General features: G+C 40.6%; 1 protein-coding gene across 4 annotated transcripts in view; it reads left to right on the top strand.

The window, feature by feature from the left end:
* trim44 (tripartite motif containing 44) overlaps nt 1–24,001 on the top strand; it is a 48,540-nt gene extending 24,539 nt beyond the window's left edge. For all 4 annotated transcript variants that reach the window (XM_044356736.1, XM_044356739.1, XM_044356737.1 and 1 more), the window contains exon 6: nt 22,513–24,001. In XM_044356736.1, the coding sequence (XP_044212671.1) occupies nt 22,513–22,597 (85 nt within the window). In that variant the 3' untranslated portion in view covers nt 22,598–24,001. The remainder of the gene's footprint in view (nt 1–22,512) is intronic.
* The last annotated feature ends 250 nt before the right edge of the window (nt 24,002–24,251 follow it).

Here is a 24,251-nt window from a genome sequence, read left to right as displayed (position 1 = left end):
GGCCCAGAACACACACACACACAGCTGGTTCTCTCTTTATTTCCTTCCCTGTTCTTTATACTTTTACAGTTTTTCTCTAACATGCACACACATACTGTAGGTTTACAACAGTAATTTATACTTACATATGATGCGCTCTCTATTTTCCTCACACTACACAATGATCTAGCCTAGTAGTAATAATATAGTGATGATCTAAGAATCCGATATAATTACAATTGATCAGTTATATTTATACATGTACATATGTTATTGTTAGTTAATTCATTTGAAACTTACGTGCAGAGAGTTCATCCGTGTCAGTTTTACCCTTGTATATACCACCATGCGCACACACACACTGTGTATGACACAGTGAATGGTACAATATGGTGTTTCTTTGGTGGCTTTTAACTAAAACCATACTAGTTATTTTAAAAGGAAATACATTTTTCAATGTTAACATTGTACTCTTCAGCTGCATCTCACATCATCCCCTGATCCTCCAATTTCAACATTTGTAGTGCTCTACATCCAATAATCCCCCACTATAATCTAACTGTATAAATGGGGGATTACGCCACTGTAATCTCAACACTGGAAATGGGAACCGACACTCAAATATCACATCTCGCAAAATTTCTTCTTTCTCTGTCCAGGTGAGCCTACAAGTTTTGCGATACGTGCTATTCATAAGTGCTGGTTCCTATTTCTAGTGTAAATTTGTTTATCGTTATTGTGCATCTGATCTGTTTGTGCATCCTATACCCGTGTATCTTCAATTCAGAATTTTTCCAAAACCCTTCTTGTGATGTGCCATCATTGTGCGTTCATTGACAGAAGGGGCAAGGGCCAAATCGTCCGCAATATCGCACTGAGTGAAGGCTTCAGACCGCCCTCGGTCATGGTGTACATTCACATGAACTCACAAACCAAGGAAGAGTGGGCTGACAGGGAAGTGAAGTGGGTACTTTGGGACACAGCTTATCAGTCAGTCTGAGCTGCTTGCCCTTCACTGGGTCAAATAGATGGGCTGAGTGAAGCAGGGAGGTGTCAGGGGAGCATGGCCAGAGGACACAGGACAGAACTAAGAGGAGCATGGAGGGAGTGAGCTGCATTTCCTCTAATGAAAAATTTACATCTCCTGCTACAAAAGGAGCCACTACAGGCCCTCTTGCCCTTATGCCATTCTGTTTGTGTGTGTGTATGTGTGTCAACATGCCCTCATTTAATAATTTAAAATGTTTCAGCTAGATGCATCTGTATCTGTTTTCCTGTGCATGTGTGTTTGTGAAGCCCAGCTGCTTGTTATGACCATATACTAAAACCTTTTCATTAATTCTCCTTCTCTCTCTCTCTGTCTTTCTCTCTCCGTCCCTCTCTGCATCACTGTGTCTGTCGTCTTGTCTCCTCTCTCTCTTGGCTATCACCATTCCACAGGGGTGGATCTGAGGTCCCAAATGAATGCAAAGCACATACAAACCCAACTGACAAATAGAGAGACATGCGTTTAGATGATAAGAGACTATAAGCATGCATAATTCATACCACATGCACAAGGTTCCCTCAGTTTTTTAAGATGTCATTCATTTGTGTGTATGTGCGTTTTTGTTACCTCTTTGGGACCTTTTCTGGTATAAACACCAACCTTCTCGGGACCAGTTGTCCACATGGGGACCAAAGCCTGGTCCTAATGAGGCAAAACATCATTTCTGAGGTCCTGGTTAAGGTGTGAATTGAGGTTAGGTTAAGGTTAGTGTTAGGCATGAATTGGTTATGGTTAGGGTTTGGGTTAGGCTGTCCACAATGAATGGAAGTCAATGCAATGTCCTAACAAGGATAGCTAGCTAAACTCTGTGTGTGTGTGTGTGTGTGTGTGTGTGTGTGTGTGTGTGTGTGTGTGTGTGTGTTTGTGTGTGTGTGTTCATTTTTTGTCTGTGGCCACATGCATGTGTGGATATTGTCAACACCACCATAACTTATATCAAATACAGTTTTCAGAGGGGTGTGTGCAGAAGTGTTGGGAAGAAGGGAGAAAATAAGTAGAAAAAAGATTATGTATGTGTGTGCACGCTTCTGTTAGCTTTGTCATTTGTGATGACTAATGGCAGTTTTGTTTCTTTTGAAACTTTTCCTGAATACAAATTTACCTACAAAATAAAAACACTTCAGATTTAGAGTTGGGGTGGCTTCAGCAGTGTCCATTCATTTTACTTTTGCTTGTGGGAGCCTCCAGATTCTTTCCAAGCCTTCTAGTGCAATATAATGGTTCAAAGAGCAAGTTGGGATAAAGCGGCTGTCTAATTGAATACTTGTTAAAGTGGAGAGTATGAATCATGACTGTATACCACCTGTCAAAATGCAAAAGAGACCAGACAGGTAAGAATGTATTTTTGTGAAACAGACATGACAGGTATGAATGCATTTCCAAACAGAAACTGCCTCTTTTGATATTGGGTTTGACTGCAGTGGGGATTTGCCACCTGATAAGTTTGATGTACTACAGGATTTTGAATTTCACCGGAGTTCTAGTGGCACTGCTGCTGAATCCTGTGGTCGTTCAGTTCCTATAGACTTGTGCTTGAGCCAGGGACACAGTGTGTAGAGCTTTTGACCAGAGCTTTAAGAGTGCTTCTTGTATTGATCTGCCTTGTGGATGGATAGATAGGAGAGCAGTGCCGAGTGCTGTGTGTTGTTGTCTGTGATACCAGGGAGCAAAGAGTCGGCATTAAGTGTCTGCGATGCATCCGAGGCTGTAGTGCAGTGAAATCGGGTTACTGCTGTGTTTGTGTTGATGCAATGAGCCCGTAGTGTCCATGAATAATGGATTGTTAATCCATGTGTGTAAAATACATCTCTCTCCCACACACCTTTCCTTGCACTTCTCCCTGCTGTTTTGTTATCTGTGTGTGTGTGTTTGTGTGTATAGAGCATGTGTGCAAAGGTGTGTTCGCAGACATATTGTACTGCATGCACGCTCATGTGTTATGTGTGCTGAAGTGCTTTTCTTCAGAGATCAGTGTCAGCATAGACACTTTATACCTTGAGAAAAGGAATGATTGTCAGTTTTGTTCTGCTGACATTGAAAAGCTGATAAGAAAAAAAGGATTTAACAATTTAACAAGGAGCACCACAGGACTCTTTAAATATTCATATTTGTTGAACTCCGCCTTTAAGTATGAAAAAAGGCTAAATTTAACGCAAAGTAGTGGGGTTCAGAACCTTTTGCAATTCATATTTCACAAGTAAGGCTGATGTTCTTATCCAGAGGGACAAGTTAAAATAGAAGACATTTGTGTGTTAACATTATTCTAAGCAGCATAGTAATAAAGACATACAAGGAACAAAATGCTGCAAGGAAAGAAATGATAAAGGCAAAGTATTTCTAGTGGTGAATGTAAGAAGACTGAAGTCAAGCACAGGTATGGTGTATCCAGGCTGAGGGGAGATGTGCATAAGGTGTAGCCTGTAGAGATGTATTACCACTCCAACAAGGACGATGTGGGGTGACTGCTGAAGAGGAAAGAAGAGAAAAAGGGGACGTGCATGAAAATGGGGAAACTACAGTAAGCTTTCTGGCTAGGCTGGTAATACAGAAGGGAAAAGCATGAAAAATGAAAAAGAGCATAGCAAATAATATTTCAGAAGGCTCTAGTGCACAAAGCAGCAACAATAGGTTAGTCTCTGGTGGCAAACTTCACCAAGTTTCTTGGTATGAGCATTTTATCTCTTCCAGTGGTCCATATTTTGTTATATCTGCTTCAACAAATACCCCTCCTGATAACCTTGTGCTGTTGAACATCATACTGTGTCCCTTAGACTTAGAAACCATACTCGTTTTTTTTGTTTGTTTTTTTAGTAGTCGTCTTCCTTTACTGTCTCTGCAACTGTAAATTGAGGCAGAACATGCCATATTCATGTCACATCGTCAAACGTGTTGATGTGTTATTATCTACTTCGTTATTTATGAATACAGAGCAGCCTTTCTATGTGCTGCACTCATTTTTTTCCAGACTGTCTTGTTAATTCTTACTCTCTGCACCTACTCATTAAGTTACCCACCCAGACTTCTCTAGCTGTCCCATCTAATAATCACATTGTCATGGAAGCTTCTTTGGCTTGTGCGTTCTGTCAAGAGAGAAGGCTGTGAGGAAGTAGTATGAGAAATAAAAAAATGAATCAAAATGTGTTAATTACAGCTCACTTTCTCCCCCCTTAAAGCAGATGCTTCTGTGGTGAGTGCATGTGTGTTGTAATGTGTTGACATGGGTGTGTATTTGTGCTCTCGAGCAATTATTTGAAAAGAAGAAAGCGACAGGACAAAAATAAGTGAGAGAAAAGTGATTGAGGAAGTGCAGTGAGGAAGAAGTTGGCAGACAGCAGGAACTCCAACTGTGCAGATGTTGTGGTATTTCATCACCATGGCAAAACATATCTGGCGGGATGCAGCTCTCCCGCCGTGGTGTAGAAATGACCTTCTATTTCCAATTCTGATAGATTGAGTAATATTTTAAAGTCAGTCACACGCAATGCCTTTAGGCTTTTTAGCCGCCTGACTGTAAAGCACCATCTATCTTGTATAATGGCTATAACATGATTGTGAAATAAGGGTAAAGGCACATTCAAAAATGTTCAAATTTCAATCAGAAATAAAAATCAATGTATATTCTTTTGACAGGACTACGGGCCCTATTTTAACAATCTAAAGTGCATGGTCTGAAGCGCATGGTGCAAGTGCATTTAGGGTAAATCCACTTTTGCTTTAACAGTGGAAAAATGGCGCATCGTTCAAAGGGGTTGTCCATTGTCTCCTAATTAATCATGGGTGTGTTTTGGGCGTAACATGCAATAAACCAATCAGAGTATCATCTCCCATTCCCTTTAAAAGCCAGGTGCGCTTGCACCTTGGTGGATTGCTATTATGATGGTGCATTTGCCAAGTAGTAAGAAGGAACGCTTCCCTGCAGAGGAAACGGATCTGCTCGTGCGCAAAGTGAAAGCGCACAATTCATAACGAGCACACCAGCCCCTGCTGCTCCTGAACCCTCCCGTTGACATCCCCAGACCACCTTAAACTGGTGGTCTGGGGATGTCAGGTGGTTGTTCATTAATTTGTTGCAAATGTATTTGTATCGTTTGATTTTTGAAAAGGTTTATTTTTTTAATTACAGCTTTGGTTTCTTTAAAATAGTTTTGTTCAGTAATGGAGTAACAGGTCAAATCAGCAGGGTTTTAATGGCTGAAAGTACGGAAACCTGATCACTGTACTGTTAAAGAATATTTGTTAAATATTGCTCAAAAATTAAATCATTAATTTTGATCATGTAAAGAATCATCAACACAGTTATCAGTACTTGATCAGCTCTCCAAGGTGCTGATCCTTTTGCTGGCAGCAGCTAGAAGCTGTGCAGATTTATTTCCTTTGTTAGTTTAATCATTGTTTTCACCTTATTTATTTCCTCATGTGTTCCTCATGCAGTAGGAAAGTCGATCTGTATCTGATCTGTTGTTGTCTGTCTGTTTAAATACCTACGTGTATTGCAACGATTTGGTTAAATAATTAGACAATTTTATTCGTCATTACGTCTTATAGTAACAAAAGCACTTGCGTCGCGTTTGGTGCCGCTTTGTGCTGGGCGTAAGATAGGGCCCTACGAGTCTACAACTATGCTAGCGGTGCTTTGAGATAAATACCAACATCAGCATGCTAAGGTGCTCACCATGACAATGCTAACATGCTGATATTTATCAGCTACCATGTTCACCATCTTAGTTTTGTTAGTTAGCATGCTAACATTTACTACTTGGCGCTAAACACTAAGTACAGCTGAGGATTATGGGAATGTCATTATTTTGCAGGTACTGTATTTGGTCATAAACCTTGTCAGGGTGTCGCCAAAGTCATGGCAGTTCATCCCAAGAGGTTCATGAAAACCTGGACACAACTTTATAGCAATCCATCCCATAGTTGTTGAGACATTTCACTCAAAACCACAAATGTCAACGTCACGGTGACACTGGACGAAAAGTCAGGGGTTTACCAAAGTCATTAGGATACATCATCCATCACCATAAATGATAAATATTCATCCTTTGTGCATCATGGTCATCCATGCCTAATTTCATGTTAAGACATTTCACTATAAAGCAAAAATGTCAACCTCATGATGGCGCTAGAGGAAACGATATGAGATCACCCAAGCTAGTTGGGTTCATGCCTGGGTATCATTAATGTCTAACAAAACTTCTGTCCCTCTAATCATTGTTGAAATATTTCTCTCTGGACCAATGTGGTGGACCGACCTACAGACAGACATTGCCATCCCCAGAGACATGCCATTAGCCTGGCTAAAAATAGTTGTGGCATTAGCAGGGATGGTGATTTGCCAGTTCAGACCGCCATATTCTCATTTGAACAATCTATACAGTCGCTGGTGTGCGTTTTTAGGTTACATATTATCCGATCTGAACATTTAACAGCTGGACTGTAATGATCAGCAAATGTCAATGTTGTCAGCTCAAATCATCACCATGGGAAACTGCCAATCAGCCAGTTGCTCATTGGTCTGATGGGTATGTAGCATGCTGTACAATCTACCAGCGCTTGTGAGTTTTGTTTGCATTTGAGAATAACATTATTTGGCCTGGATATGAGGCTGATATGACTAGCAGGACCTGGACAAGGCCATTAGAGCTCCCTCTTCTCCTGTCTTGTTTCATGTCAGGGATTTATACCCATTTACAAACAGAAGAAATAGGTTCTATGGAAGCTGCATATTCTCTCTCTCCTATTTCCTCTCTCTCGCTCTTCATACACACTCGTCCTCTCTCAGTGTTCTATCTACAAGGCAGATTGTCATACTGGATCTGTACAGACTTTGCCTTGCACCCTATCATGCATGCAATGCTCTCACACACACGCACACACACACACACACACGCACACACACACACACACACACACACACATGAGCAAAAGCACTCAAAAAATGTCACACTCTGTATAAACATTCATTATTCATTCCAACACCAACACACACACACACACACACACACACACACACACTTGCATGGTTAGGGTAATTAGAGGAAAAATGGAAAGAACAAGGCAACTGTCTCTCCACACAGACAGGAAGATGCTTACACTCACAGATGCTTCACACTGTCTCACCTAGCATGTCCCCTTTAACCACACACACACGCGCTCATCACAGTGTGTTAGCCTTGGGTTGGAATTACAGGTCTGATTTCAACTTGGTGGAGATGTAGGAAGACGATAGTGGCAGGCTGAACCACAGGGCAATGAATCAGTGCCTTATCAAACCTCTGGCCCTAGGTATGAACTGTCAACACAGAAGATGCACAAGCGCATACACATACACATATACACACACAATTGGCAAACATCTCCCTTTTCCGCAGCTCCCGCAGTTGGACACAGCAACAACGTCACAGCACATGTTTGACGGCTCAGCGGGGCGGTTGTCAGGGCACTCTCTCTCTCCTAGTCCACAGTTCGTCCCTCTGCTCAGTTATTCTGCCAGTGAGGGGAAGGGGGAGTGTTGCGAAGGTTGGCATGTTTAATTCAGCAGCCCCCACGACAAGCCCTGTCACCATGTAGATTTATGGTATTGGCTAGAGAGGAATGAGGAGATGGTTGGGATTTATTACTACCCCAGGATTCTAATGGGAGATTTAGCATGCACTTTACAAAATCACCTTAATCCAGCGATGTTCTGCGAGGGGAGGGACGTGAACCAAAAATTAATTGCTTTTTTTTTTGATGGAGGTCCCATTTGCATGTCTGGGTTTCCCTGTTGAGCAGGATAATTGCTTACATTTTTTAAAACTATTACATATCATTGCTTTTGATTTTTGTGAATTTTGTGCACATATGTTTTAAATTGAAATCTCTTGTGATTACAGATAAAAATGCAATTTCCAAGGATGGTCAATTTTTTTTCTCACCGGTTTCCTGACGATTAAATATCTTACGGGAGCATGTCACCTTCAGGAGAAGACAGTCTTTCATGAGTGATGTTTTACAGGATGCATTAGTAACACATAAAAGTTTATTAGTTAGGCAGTACTGGGGAGCTGTCAAGTCCCATGACTGTATTTCACTGTGTTGCAATCCTGCATCTAACTATGCTGCTGCAGCAGGAACAAAAATTCCAGTTCAGACTTAATAAAACCCAAACTAGTCTCAGTTTGTGCAGACTGGCATGTAAAGTCTGATGCTTAGCCTACATGTTTGCATTATAGCGCAAAATTCACTGGCAGGACTTTTCTTTTATGCTGGTTTTGTTGTTGAGATCACAGCTGTTAATCTTTTTGTTTGTTGCAAGAGAAAGACTTTTGTGCTGCACCCTGAGGGAAGTCCTTTATTCCACAGCGTGTTTAACATTCTGCAGAGGAAGAAAGGGGGAGGGACGGATGAGGCATATGAGACTTTTATCAAGCGAGATGAGAGTTGTGACAGTCTGGATCCCAGGTTTTCTGGGCTGTCTGTCTGGGTGTCCTTCACACTGAGGGCTTGGATGACAGGGATTAGATGCAGGGGAGGGGGAGTTTTCATATGACAGAAGGCTTTGCCTAATAGCCAGTCTGTTCTCCAGCTCTGTGTGTTTGTCTCATAGACGCACACTTTTTTTTTTCTCCCTCTCTTTTTTCCTCTGCTCCTCCTCCTCTTCTCTGACCATATGTGCCTCTGACATCCCTCCATCTCTGATAGAGGAGATTGCTGACAGAGGAGGAGTTTGTATCATTGCTCCAAGTGCGGTGTAAACAGCCTTTTAATTTTAAAATCTCTCCAGAGCGATCCAGATTCTGGGACAGCTCGTCGAGGCACCTGGGCAGCCCACTGATTAAGGTGGCGCCGGCATTCTGCTGTCAGAGAAGGGGCCGTTTGAAAGAGGCAACAGGGGGCAGCTCTGCCAGCCTGCCAAGTGTGTGGGCGCTGCTGTGACCAGTCAGTCTTCATAATGGCTGTCTGGCCCTGGGACAGAGCCAGCACAGTGGTCACATGACTGACTGTGCAGATCAGGCTAGGAAGGACTCCCTTCAGTAACTCTGGATCGATGGTGCCTATGGCGACGACAAAAGGCAGAGAGGGACAGAGAGAGGTCGGCGGGGGCAAATGACTTGAGGAACAGGAAGAGAAAAAAGGAGAAACCATTGAAAAGCAGATACAGGACACGCTGAGGGACAGAGATTGGAAAAAGTAGAAAAAAGTCTTAAGTTAAAGTGAGTGTGGGGACAGCGTAGGCGCTCACTATTCATTACCTGTAAGCTGATCCTGTGTGCTTTCCAAAGGACAGATAAAAGTTTATCTCTCCAATGTGTTTTCTCTCCATTTCTCACTCTTGTGGGCTTGAGATTCAAACTTCAAAGGAGTATTAGATACTACAAAAATTTCAATTTAAGCCAAAGATATAATCTGCATTTAAAGTTTGCATGTTTTTAAGGAAACATTCAGGAAAATTAGGTTTTGCTGTACTTAGCAAGTATCAGTTATCCCCTGACCTGGGACCTGTATAATTAAGCAAAATCAACACAGTCTGTGCCTCAGATATGTGTGTACAGTATGCCTAATATTAATACTGAGATAACTGGTCTGACAAAACAAGTGATCAGCTTTAATCAGAGAATATTTCTGATCAAGCTATGTGCATTTAGACATATAAGAGGTGGGGTTTGAAATTATATTTCCAATCACATGCATCAATGCCAGTGCTACAGCAAAAATGCAACTAAATAAGAATATAAGCACCTAACAATAACACAATATCAGACAATGGCACTGTGCTAAAGTGTGTTTGAGAAGGAATTTAATTATTAAAAGTGCTTTTATGTTTTATTTAACTACCATAATGAGTATAAACAGAGGAGCACAACAACAAGAGAACAGAAGGAGGAAAAGACTGAAAGACAGCAGCTGCACTAGCAGCCCTGTGAGGCTGCAATGCTCTTTACACACCAGAAAACAAATTTGTTGTGTGGATGCAACATGGAAAGACAACTTTGCTATTATTAGATGCTTACCACTAAAGGGGCAAAAATATAAAGTTTGGCTTGAGAGCAGTGCCAGAGGAAAGGGCATGTTGTTTCCTAATTGAAAAGGGTTTGAACACGAACATGGTTTGTTAGATTTTTATAGCAGTCTCTCACATTATTTTTGGCCTGAAGCTTGTGCTGAAGGAATCAACTATATTGTAAACCACTCATGAGAGTAGTTTACAATGACATTGACATGCTTTACTGATGATGACGGTATTATGATAAAGATTTTATAATACACAATATTTTGCAATACAAATAGCTACAATATATCACAGAGTCCAGATAAAAGTCGAGGAAAACATACCTCTGCAATGTAAGTGGTCATACACTGTGTTTACTCAGTGTAATACAATTCTGTTTGACAGACTTGTTCAGACGGCTGAATTGAACCACTGTGTGATTAAATTGTGTCGCTTCATGTCAGTTTACTGTTTATTTTATGTCAGCGTTCTGTAAGAATAGTGACTCAATTTATCCAGACAGTTGATAGATGAGTTTACACATTTTGACCCAAACAGATGAACTTAACCATGGTGGTGATCAAAGGCTAAATATACAGTATTACATGCTTTCACATTCCTGATTGAGATGTGGCCAGAAGACTTTCATGTTTTTTTGCTTTGACAGTTTGAGTTACACTGAAAAGGGGATGGAAGTAACTCATGTGCAAGAAGTCAGATTTCTGTTTTCCTTTTCTTTCTTCCGTCCTTCTTCTTTGTTTTCGGGAAAACAGTACACTGATAAACCACACAACAACACATAATATAGAGGGTAGGGGGTGGGGGCATAACTAAAGTACAGTACCACATATTTAAACATATATTGTATATATATTATATACATTTGTCATCAAAGGGTTTACCTGAGCTTTAAGTTTCTAAATCATCTTAGATACAGACTCAAAAACAAAGAGAAGGTATGATGGAAAAGATAATACCACTGTGAATGTGTAATTTCAAAATGCAGCTCTTCATCTGATCAAAAAAAAAATCTGAATAGTAGTTAATATTAGATATTATAAATTCTTCCCATACTATTAAGATAAAAAAATCAAGTAAACAGTTGTGTTGCGAATTGTCAAATTCAACAAAATCATTCCCTTAGCAGCCAAAAACACTTGGCCTGCTATCTTTCTATCTTTACGTCCTTTTTGGACATAGACCCTAAGGAAACAACAAGCCACGGTGGGAGGTTTATAGTCATACTTACTGGTATTGAATTAAACATTTCTGTCCAGAAAGACCTGACTATGGGGCAGTGCCACAGTATAAGAATTAAAGTCATTTGTCCACAATCATGCCAGCAGAGATCAGAGGAGCATGGATCCATTTTTTCAAGTCTGGAGGGAATGATATAAGCTCTGTGTAAGTTTTTGAACTGTATAACTCTAAGTCTTACTGACTTATTACTAAAGAGTCCCTCCATATTCTTTCCTACACTGCAGAGGTGAGTGAAACACCTAAACCTTGTTCCCAATAAGACTAAGGCTTTTTTTTCTTCTTTGCAAATGGTCCCCCCCCCCCCACTCCTTTTTTTTATTAAGGTCCATTTCACTTTTTGAACTATCAGTTAACCTTTTAGCAGTTTGTCCAAGCCTGTCAGGAGACAGCAGCCCATTACATCAGCCTTAACCTGTAAACTGAGCTCAGGTTGTCATCAGTTCCATTTTGAGCTGCACCACTCGAGGACTGGGTCATTTCTCTGTTGCAGTGAAACACCAAACAATAGCATTTACTTTGTGTGGTGAGAAAAAGCAAGGATAGTAGAAAACAGTGAGCCATTTATCCTGTTTCATAACCACCCACTGGGTCTCTTTATGGATCTGGGTTTTACTATGTTTTAGAAATGAATTGCTGCACATATTTGTAAGAATGGAAAATTAATAATACTATGAAATGACACAATATAAGCCCCCTAAGATTGAACTTCTCGTTAGCAGACAACAGCCAACATGTCTGTCCTCACTCCCCTCGCTCTTTGTTATACAACAGGGAACCATTAAGGTGATTCCATTATCTCCTCCTTGCTCCCCTCTAAGGGATCTTCTTAATGTCGTTCATAGCCATTTAATTTGTGACCAAGAGTATAATGGCTCTGGAAAATTGGAAGGCACAGTCCTGTGCTACACAGGGGTGTTACCCATTCAGGGTAATTGTTGATTGTCAGATTGCATCTCAGTGACGAGGGGCTTTAAAGGAAGCATTGTGGTGTATTTTCCACACTTGATGGTCCGTACACAATTATATACCTGAAGTGAATAACAACCCGGATGCGTGTTCGGGTCAGATTTAATTTCAAATTCACACTAATGAGCAGTTTTATTTTTGTGGGCTACATGGACAGGCATACTCGAGTTCTCCTCAATTAATTCCTCAATTGCCCCAGTGGCCACAGAAATGGTAAAATCACTAAATGAGCCAATGTAAGATTGAGTCTTCACAGTGGTTTAATACCCTTATCTGAATGGCTCGACATTAATTCCTCTGTAACGACGGGTACCTGTGTCGAAATGAGCAAGACATTAGTTCACGGAGGGATAACGGTTTTCATCCAACCTCCTCGCACCTGCTGCACTGCAGACAAACCTGTGTGATTATTCTGATTGGCTGAGCATCAGCACAGTATTTTATTCCGCATCACTGACCTTTCCACCGAACTGTTCACAGTCTGTGTGCAGGAGAAGGCGTCCTCAGGATAATAGATGCATCATGAAGAGAGTTGACTGCACGCAATCCTTGGTTGGAGTGCTACGCCCCGTGCTTCCTGATGCACATTCTAAAACAATGGCATGAATGAACATACGTTTGAATGGGGCCTACTTGAGGCGATACAACTGGTGGATGATGAGATGGGTTTATCCTCGCCTCTCATTTTGTTCTGATGAATAAGCTGCAGTTCACACAAAGGGTCGTAGTAAACAGCCCCTAGCTCTGTCCCCTGTACTATAATGCTTTGGCTGTTGTTGCGCCTTGTCTCTTCTCTTCCTCCATGAACTGATTAAGTCTTTGGAACAGCATGGAAACACCACAGGGTGTTGCATTGTTTTTCCGGGGAAGACAGTCCCAGTGAACAGTAGGGATAGACCAGTGAATCTGAAAGAGGCAGATTGTCATTGTTTGCAGCAATTATTCAGTCAGCTCAGAACACATGACGGTAGTCTCTCTCTTTGGTCAGTCCGTTGTCTTCACTCTCTCCCACTAATTTTCAGGCATTTGGATACAGTCAATAATTAATTTCATGTAAATGCGCATGTAAATTGTACACGTCTGCATATTTGTGTTTCATCTCAAAATGCGATGTAATGACTGAGAAAGACTCATGTTTGATTCATAATTGATAAGATAAATGATAACACTTTTTTTGCTTGATCAAGCTGTCAGTTTAGATATTAAATTATCACCACATTTTCCTTCAGTGTATGCAGTTTGCTGTGGTCAGCCCGGATATCATGAGCAGAGACAGTTATGTTTCTAGGGAAAAGAAACTGCTCAGTCCAATAAATCACTATGTAAACAAAGCCAATACTGCTGCGACTGTGGCTCAACTGGGGGTTGCTGCACAGACGCAGGCCATAAAGAAATTTTACGGATTTATCATTTAAATGCCTAGGGGGATTTTGACACCCACGTAGATTATTCTCTCATCTCATGGAGGAAGAACAGTGTTGTGGTTGTTTTCTTTGTCTCAAGGCATATTGCTAACATCATGGATCCCTATGTGTCTGCTTTGCAGAGTATGTGTGTGTGTGTGTGTGTGTGTGTTACTGCATCAGAGAACATTAGACATGGCTTCAATTTTTGCTTAAGGACGACGTTTCTAGTAGGTGGGTGCATGTACTATATCACAGTTCATTTAATAATCTAATTAAAAGGCTTAGGCATTACAGAATCAGTTAATCAAACAGCCATCTAATGCAAATCCTTGGTGTCAGTGGTTTAAAAGCAAAGTAGTGAAACAGTCATGAAAGTCAGGCTGTGAGTCATCCAACCTGCCATCCACCTCCAACACCTGCACAGCTGGTAGCACCTGTGCCCACATAGCAGCCTCTCACCACAGAGTCTTAATAGAGTCCTGGCTTCTCAATAACTGCTGTCACACTCTGTGACATTTTATCTCTCCACCATGACAGGACAGAAAGTCTGTTAGCTGAGGATAATGGTGTTTTTTACAGAAGACGTCTTAAAATACAAATCAATCAGGATAGGGTAAAGGAACAAAAATGAATGAGGCCAAAATTGTTGTAGACATCAACAGATTAAAAAAAAAACATCTTCACGTAAGATAAATTATAAAAGACAAGGAGGTTATCAACATGAAAAATTTATTTAATAAGCAAGCCTAGACAGGATTGATAGAAGTGACTTCAAACATTTTACTGACCTCCCTAGCTTGATCTCAGTCTGTGCACTAACTGTCAAAAGGTCTGTGATGTATCATGGGGCAGACCCAGTCATGCTTTTAAAGTAACTCAATCACTCAAATTTTAAAATAGTCAGTTCTAAAAATAACAGGTAACCAGTGAAGTGATAGAAGAGTTGGAGCAAAATGCTTTTGTATCTTTTTAGCAGTTAAAACTTGAGTAGCTGCATTTTGAATGACATGAAGGGATGCACAATTATGTCAACAGTATAAAGAATACAGAGCTACAGTATGAATGACTCTTTCAAAGTTCTGCTAGCATGGGACAGCAGAAATCTGTTATATTATACATATATGCCTTTGTATGGTGCTGTTAAGAAAAAAAAAAACATAATGAGATAATGAGCCAAGATTGTTGATGATTAGATAAGCTATACAGTCACAGACTATATATGCAAAGAATCTTCTGGTGTATTTGCATTAAACTGTAAAAAAATTCAAAACACAATTTTGATGGTTCTGAAAGTAGATGAAGAACATCATTTGGGTACTTAGGTCACATATTATGTATGTTAACCATATACAGTGTGTGGAAACTGAGATTATTTGTTAACAGGGTGGCCTAATGGTAGCATATGAATAGAAAAAAGAACAAAACTCATAGTACCAACACTGAAAGTCTTCTCTTGAAAATACGATTCTAACCAGTTTCAAGCTCTTTTAGAGATACTGATTCACCATTTAAGATGGCTATCAACTATTTAAATTGTTGCACCTAATTCTGGGAGGAATAACACTGATGATTCTCTTGGATCAATTGCTAAATTATTTGCTTAAATTTTATTTATTTTTTTTCCTCTCTTTTTTTTTTTTTTTTTACATTTATCACACCCAGTAGCAGTATCAGTATCTACATTACCTCCTTTGTTACTTCAGGTGAATTGATCCCATTAAGTACAAATTCTCCAACTTAACTAGATATCAACAAACATTGATGTGACTCTTCTAGACTCTTACACCTTTTGTTGTCTGTCCCCACAGTGCTTGAACTACTCTCTGCAGTAGAGCATGAGAACATAAGCACTGTATCTGATCATGGTCTGAGTAACCTTTAATAGAAAAAATGTATTTCTCTGTCACGGCTTCCATATTCACCCATCACCTCTGCCTTCTCATGTCTGAGCCTCAACAACAAACTCAGATCATCATGATGTCACTTCCTGCCACCGCTCCGGATCTTCTCCTTTTGTTCTGTGTTCTTTGTGTTCTTGAAACTCTGATAAATTGGCTTTTCCTTCCTGAAGTCCCCTCCACCTCTCTGTGTCACTCCTTTGCCCTCCTTGTTTTTTCTCTCACATTTCTTCTCATTAAGATACATCTATATCCCAAATTCTAGCTGGCAGGATCATTGCAGTGCAAAGTGTTGGGAAGATCACAGGGGTGCTCTTAATGAAAGGTGTGTGCAGGGGCTATTTCTAAATTACACGTCCCTAGACAGGCCTGTGAGATGAAAGGAAAGGAACATAAATCCATAGAGAGAAGAGGGGAAGTTGGCAGAGAGACGGCAAAAGAGAGAGAAGGAACCCTTCCAGGACAACGGCCAATTAGATCCAGCAGAGCATCAGCGCAGAGAAGCTAAATTACTCATAATAGCCTGCAGTATGTCTTTTCTTTTTATTAGATTGCCATCTACAAATTAGTTATTGTTTTTTAAACATTCGCTTTCCTTTTTCCCCCAAGTCATTAATGCTTTACCCTCAGTCTTTCCCCCCTTCCACTCCCCTATTTGATCTATTTTTCCATATCACGGTCATCTCTTGTCATGAAGCTGTTTGTAGTGTTAAATCATCCTGCAGGAATGACAAGTTTTACTTCGTTAAGTAGCGGCAGAGTGCAGTGCTTCACTGGAGAGTAAGGGTAAGAGTCTGTCCTCATGGGCTCTATCAATAAACATTAAGGTTCCTCTCTCATTAGACCAAACCTCATAGACCTCCAGGGCTTGAGAAATGGGCCCTGCCATCTTATGTGATAGAGTACGTTTAGATGGCATCACCGGTGTTTGGAAATGCAAATTGCAGTAGTTATTTTCCCCTGCAGATGATTGCCACTAGTGCTGTGTACACAGCCTTATTCTCATTCAACCTCTTTGCTTAATCAAGAAGAACCCTGCTGCCCTATCTGCAAACCCCAGTTTGCTCTTCATCTCCACCCCCTTCCTTCCCTCCATCATTTTACACATGTGCACTCACATACACACACCTTAAATCCATTCAGCATATCCAAACTACTGCAGTATGATTATTCATATGGCAATGAGGCTGGATCAAGCTGGCAAGGCTGCCACGGCGTGATGGGAGTGTTTCCGGATGATGACTTAGGAGTCCTGCAGCTTCTCTGCCAAGAGCAGGGAATTCAAACTTAATCAGGGCAAGGACCCCTCCCTCCTCTATCTCCCAGAGAGCTCCACGGGGTTGAGGCCAAAACAGGAATTGAATGAGAGAGACGAAAGTCAAAGTCTAGGCAAGATCATGCACACTCTCTCCTTCTGTTTTCCTCATGAGAAGGTAGAGGTTTTCTCCTGTGAGCGATGTGTTCATTTTAGGGCTATTGGAGAAACTTTTCTGTTTCACACAGACAGGGGACATTAGTAAGATTAGCTTTGTTCTACTCTATCAGTCCTATCTAAACTCTTATCTCTCCCTCCCCACACACATACACAGAGTTTCGAATTTCCACACACTAAAGCTGTTGTCCATCCATCACCAAAGGAGCACAGCCAGTGTGTTTCACTGAAGCCCAGACGGAGAGCTCTGCAGCAGGCCTCCCAGCCACAGCCCGCCTCTGTCCGCAGGCCATGGTCACACCAAGTGGAGGAGGCAATGATCGGTCCTGATCAATAATACATTGACTGCATTAAAGCTTATGAATAAGTCATGGTAGGAAAGAACCCAGTCGTCAGGAACAAGCCGCCCATTCGCACAAACACACACACACGCACACACACACACACACAAACACAGCAAAGTGATCTTTTACTTAGGCCAGGGAAGATGAGCAGACAAAAAAAGAGAATAAAGCAAGGGCTTTAACTTGTAGGGAATTTATCACCCACCCGCTGACATTTTGTTGCATGTCAAAGCTCCACTCTCTTTTTTTCTCTCTACCACCCAACCCATTCACTGCCTCTCTCTCTCTTTCTCTCGCTCTCTCTCTGTCAAGTAATGGCCTTTTTCCTGCGGGTGGAATAAATAAGTTATTACATCCATGTGTCCTAAGGCTTAGCAAGGACCGTCTGAATATAAATAGTTCATTTGCCTCCATAGTGGAGGCCTCACTTTGTGTCATATGAATATATTTGTAATTACTTTCTTTTTTCTTTTTCTTTTTCTTTTTTTTTTTTTTTATGAAGAGCAGGGTGACTGTTTTGGTTGACTGGAGATGCAAGATGAAATTGCCTTACACAAATAAGTCTGCCAACGTTTTACCCCAAACACCATCTCAGACAGGAGGGAGCTGCATTTGAGAGCTCAGTGCAGACTTTTGTGCTGTGCTGACAACGAAAAGACTGAACAGCCTTTCTTGTGTGATATAGTAGACAATTTGAATGCTGAGTAAAATCAGTGTGGTGGATGAAAGTACATGCGGTAACTTTGCCAAGAATTTGAATGGGATCAGCACTTTTGAATAATTAATCTCTCGAATGTATACTTAAGAGAGATGGCATACCTATGTAGCAGCTAAACCTGTATGCATATGTATACACTCTGTCCAAAATCGTCGTTTCTTTTGGCAGTCAGTTACTTGACACTTGCCAACGTGTGTGTGTATATGTGTGTCTGCTGCTTTGTTAAAACTTAAAACTGCTGGGAACGAATACCAGTTTACCATAAATAATCATATTGAACATAGTATGAGTTATACCAACCTTGGTATAACAATGGCAGCATCAGGGAGTTTCAGCATGGCAGTGAATGCACTAAAAGAAAAAGCTGAAAGAGCTCTAAATGCAATTAAAAGAAAATCTTTATAATTTCCAAATTTTAATTAAAATCTGGCTTAAAATATTTGATAGTGTCATCTTGCCGATTGTGCTGTATGGTAGTGAAGTATGGAGTCAGTCGTTATAGCTATACCCGCTGGGACAAACATCCAACAGAATCTTTACATGCAGAATTCTGCAGATGAGAAAAACGCCAACAAATGCATGTCGAGCAGAATTAGAACAGAACAGAATATGGTGTCACTGTTTGACAGGTGAGGTTGAGACAGAGATGTGCTTCCTCCTACAATGTAAAATATTCAATGAAATAAGGAACATTCACTTTAACAAGTTCAACTCTGTAGTTTCAGATTTCAAAATAAAAATACTCCTGGGAGAAGGAGACAGGGCATATCTTGCTCCTTAATATGTATCAACATGCAACAACCTGAGGGACAGTGAATAATCTAGACACACACAACACACATGCATTCACACACACAAACACAAAAATACATAGGATATACTGTGTATATATATATATAATTAATATATATCAATCTTAATGTTGTGTTAATATTCATATTATTGCCAATATTCATATTAATGTGTTGTTCTCAAAAGCCCATTTAATTAATTGAATTGATTTGTGTTTTTAGCTTGACCACTGGGCATTTTTGAGGTAATATATTTAGGTCTGAAAAGCCAATAGGTCATTAAAATGTTTTACGACTGTACATATATGGTAAATGGACTGCATTTATATAGCGCCTCTCTAGTCTTCCGACCACTCAAAGCACTTTACACTACATGCCGCATTCATACACTGATGGTGCCAACCTGCTCATCAGGAGTAGTTTCTAATCATTCACACACACACTCACACACCGAAGGCACAGCCTGCGGGAGCAATTTGGGGTTCAGTATCTTGCCCAAGGACACTTCACCATGTGGGCTGGAGGAGCTGGGGATCGAACCGCCGATCTTCAGATTAGCAGACGACCCGCTCTACCTCCTGAGCCACTGCCGCATTTATGCATGCTCACATTTGTTGCTGCTCCTTGATAAGATGCCCTGTTGTGAGTTTGTTCTGTGGTGATGTGCTCCTTGAGGAGGTGCAGGAAGGGAGAGGAAGCAGCTCTTTGTTTCTGCCAACAGAAGTATGTCAAACAGGAATACTCAGGGAGCAGCGCTCAGAAAGATATTGCAGTCTATTAACAGATGCGTAGATTTTTCCTCAAAGATTGTACTGCATTACAGCATGGGCAGGAAAGCGGAGGCGGCGGAGGCGGAACAGTGTTTAAGATAGTGCCGGAGAGAAGCTTCGGCGTCAGAGAGGCAGAGATGGATGGAAATTGTGTCCTTGAAGGAGAGACAGGAGATAGAGACCACATAATATCACTAGATAACCCACACAAAACCAACAGGTTTATCTAGCATTTATTAATTTTCTGCTTGATTGAAAATTGTATCATTCTATGCAGGCAAGTCTCAATTCTGTATCCTGAAGCATATTCAGTTCTTATGACAACTGTTCAGATATTGCATGAGAGATTACAAAATTATAGGCATGGTTGTGCTCTTATGTTTTGCAAGTACTGTATAGTGTTCATTTCAGCCAGTGTTCATATTGTGAAACTGTTTTGTATCCACAAACCCTGTAAAGAAGGTTAAAGCATGCATGGTAAGAATACCAACAAGTTGTTCGTTCCATGGTTGTAATGGATGATGCAGGGACTAAGAATGGGGGGTACAACTTGTTAGGTATTATCCCTTACTGAATACATATGATTTGATACCTTGATAGACAGTGTATAGTCTTGAGTAGGGCTGCAACTAATGATTATTTTCATTATTGATTGATCTGTTGATTCTTTTCTCAATTAATCGATTAGTTGTTTGGTCCATAAAATGTCAGAAAATGGTGAAAAATGTTGATCACTGTTTCCCACAACCCAAGGTGACTCCTTCAAATGTCTTATTTTGCCCCAACCATCAGTTCATAACCCAAAGATATTCAGTTTACTACTAAAGAAACTAGAAAATAACGCTGGAATCAGAGAATTTAGAAATTTTCTTCTTAAAAAAATGACGAATTTCAAAACGAAATAATCAATTACCAAAATAGTTGACGATTAATTTAGTAGCTGTGACCAACCGCTTAATCATTACAGCTCTAGTCTTGAGATTCGAAGTTCAGCAGTTGAGAAAGTCTTATTTGAGCTGAATTATCAGTAACAAGGTTACATGATGGACTTGGAGGTATATTTTCAGTTTATTTTTATTATGTAGCAAAAAAATGGCTATCGATAGCCATGTTAGCAATATGGCTCTATAACCAGTCTATAAACCCCAACTGAAATATCTCAACCACTATGGATAAAGATAAAGTTTTCTACAGACACTCATGGTCCCCAGAGGGTATATCCTAATAACTCATATGATCCCCTGACTTCTTGTAGCGCCATCATGAGGTTCACACTTGTGGTTTTGAGTGAACTGTTTCTATTAGATGGGATTGCTGTAAAGTTTGGTGCAGAGATTCATGTCTCCTTCAGAAGGAATTGAAATAACTTTTTTGATCCCTTAACTTTTTCTCTAGCGCCATCATCAGGTCAGAATTTTAACTTGTCCACTAGTTTCATATATGACCAAATACCTGCAAAATTAACAACATTTCTGTGTTCCTCAGCTGTAGTTTGTTTAGAGGTAATTAGCAAATACTAGCATGCTAACATGCTAAACTGAGGTGTGTTAGCATTTAGCTCAAAGCACCGGTGTGGTTTTAGTGCCCAAATACAGCCTCACAGAGCTGCTAGCATGTCTTGTTTTAGAGGAATCACTTACAGATCATGTTGACTAGATCCTTTTGTCTTTCATTCCTTGCTCTGAGCACAACAAATCTTACTTAAACTTAGATGTTGAGATGTAATATTTTTTGATGAAACATTTTTGTTACATCCACATTGCATTTAGCTATTTTATCCTCTGCCCACCGCTTTTAGATGCTTTCCATACAGTTACATTTTCTGTGTTTGTATGTTTTGTTAATACTCACCATGCTCGTGGGGGAAATGATTTATTCATTAGATCCACTTTGTTTTGTAACCATTTGTATGAGTGATGATATTGCTTAATATACAAATAATCTGTTTCTTTATTGGTTGCCATGAACCACTCTCCCTCCCAATGTAATAATGAGAACAAAGCATCTGCGCTATGGTTACATACTGATGTAGCTGCTTAATTGACAATTTATCTGGTTATGTGATTTTTTCATCCAAGTAACAGCCTCATATGTAACAGCTATATCATTTCTGTCCCCAAACTAGAAGAATCAGTAATACTACTTTTAAGCCCAAAAAAAGTGTACAGTAAGTCAAGCTGCCATAGCAGTTAACTTGACCTTCTTCTCTTCCAGTTTGTGCATCAGTACGACATTAAAGATTTGAGTGGAATAATCTATTCTTTGTTGATTCTTGCTCTGATAAATGACAATAAATTCACAAATATAAATGCAAACTAACTGCCGAAGGTCATAGGAAACATTTGAATGGCGGAATTAAATGGCATAGCTCTAAAGTGAATTGAATCTCATTGAATTAAACAGCACCCCCATATCATAAGTGTGTGTTTAGGAAAACACGCTGACATATAATCTTTTAAAAATGGATGTGGTAGATATGGGGGGGAAATCATAATAAAAAAAGATGGAAGGTGGAATGGGAGAAGTTACAGAGGAGAGTTGCTTCTCAGGGACTAGCAGTGCTCTATCACCCTTACGACATTGTCCAATTAGAGCATATGATTAGTGTAGACTGTCTCCAGTGAAATTGAATCTATCAGCCAGGCTTGGATTGCTACAGGTCCCTGCAATTTAGCTATCACTTTGTCTCTGTCACCACAGAGCTGCTAATATAAAACTGACAGAATGGATGATTTCTACTTAAGGCGTAGCTTGATTGAAGCCGATTACATTTCACAAAGGTTTATTATATTTCCATAATATGTGTGCATGGTGGAGGGTGTGTGGTTGGAATGTGAGTTTGTGTGGCTGTATTCAGGTGTTAGTTACAGTTGGAAGACTCGAGAAGTCATCTGATTTATTTCTGTTTCTGCCATTTCTCTTCCAGGCTGCCAGAGCCAAGGGCAGACCCCATGGACCCACGGGACTTTGGAGACAATGATTCTGGACCATCCATGGACCACGCCCCCTGATAACAGACTCTTACCGCATCCACCTGTCCTTCAGTTTCTGCTTCAGTCAGCTGTCAGCCCTGTTGAGCTGTCAGGCTGGCCCTCTCTGTCAGCTGTCTTCCTCTCACCCGTCTCCCCTCCCCTCCCTTCCCCTCCCCTCCACTCCCCTCCACTCCCTACCCCTTCCCCGTGCCTGCTGGCAGTGAGCTGACCTTGAAGAGGACTGCTGTGACAAATATGGATGGCCACGTCTTTTCTGCTCTCAAACTTTTTAATCCCTCACTAGCTACTAACTTTCTTTAATTGAAGCACGCAAGTTATGTGCAATCAATTACCATCAGGCTCAATTTCCACAGCCAGTCAGATCCTTGGCTTACTGGTGAGCCTGGCTGACTCAGAGAGGAGCCTGGGTAGGCAGCTGAGCAGAGCATCTGTTAAGCCCAACAGATGTCAGAAATGGGAAATTTTGTGACACGGTGTGCTTCACTCTTCATTTATTCGCAATATCATTTTGGTTCTGTCGTTTTGACAAATACTTTGGACACTCTCAGACACAGAAAGGGAACATTTGTCATATGCCCCAATGCCTTACGTCATTGAGAGAATATATCACAAAGGTGTTTCTGGGTATTATATTTTGATTGTAAAAAAAAAAGGAGACCTGTCTATAGCTTATTTTCTATAATGTTGTCTATTGTGCTTTCCCTCATCCCACTGTCTTCAACCCTCCTTTCCCTACAATCCTAACTTTCTGCCCTACCAGCTGATTCTTTATTGTAGATTTGTGCATGCTTCCTCATATGCAAGTACTCGTCAAATCTATTATCAGAAGAAGGGAGCATTTTGACACCCATTGATTGGTGAATGTTGCTGAGTCTTTGTTAGGTGAAAATCGAACTGTAATTTGACTGTGCAAAATAGCCCTCTCGCAGTATCTGCTCTCTATGTACTGTAATGTAAAGGCTCATTACTCCCGGCCAATCTGCGGCGTATGACGGATTACAGTTCAGACAAGCGTATGCACTTTCTACCTTGACCCACTCAGCCATAGCTTTCATTCATGATGTACCGCTGCAAGTCTGTTTGTACCAGCAGTTTGTTTTTAATGTGATTGATTCTGTTGCCTTAAATTCAAAATTGAAAGCAGTGTCACCCATAATATGTGGGGCCTGTATGACAACAACCTGACTTTGCTACTCTAGCACTGCACTAAGATGCACTGAGATTTGTGTACCCACCCAGGGGAAATGTTGATGTGTCAACAGACTATTGAAAAAAAAACAGCTCATTCTTTATTCTTGTGTAACAACAGACAGGAAGTCAGGCTGTCTGATGTTTCCTCTGTTTTTATTTGTCTATTTTTGTCTTAAATCTATAAATAAACAGCCTGTTTCTTAGAGTGGATGTTGCAGATGACATTCACGTTTTCACTTTAAGAAAAATTCCTGCATTATTTGTCTCTTGAAAAACACCACAAACACCTGAAAGCTCAGACATCAGTCATCCGTGACACTATTATCTGAAAACCTTACAGGCACGTGACGATGGATGGAGACAGGAAGAGAGATGAAGTGTTGTAAAGAGAATATGGGAAAGGGGCAGATTTCTGGTTTTTCCTTCATCAAAATTCAAAGCAGCAACTCATCCAGATAGTACTGGGAATAGGAGGTTTGGG

Source organism: Thunnus albacares, chromosome 7 (assembly GCF_914725855.1).
Source record: "Thunnus albacares chromosome 7, fThuAlb1.1, whole genome shotgun sequence".
NCBI lineage: Eukaryota > Metazoa > Chordata > Actinopteri > Scombriformes > Scombridae > Thunnus > Thunnus albacares.
Note: the sequence above shows the minus strand (reverse complement) of the source record. Positions and strands in the feature narration are given on the sequence as shown.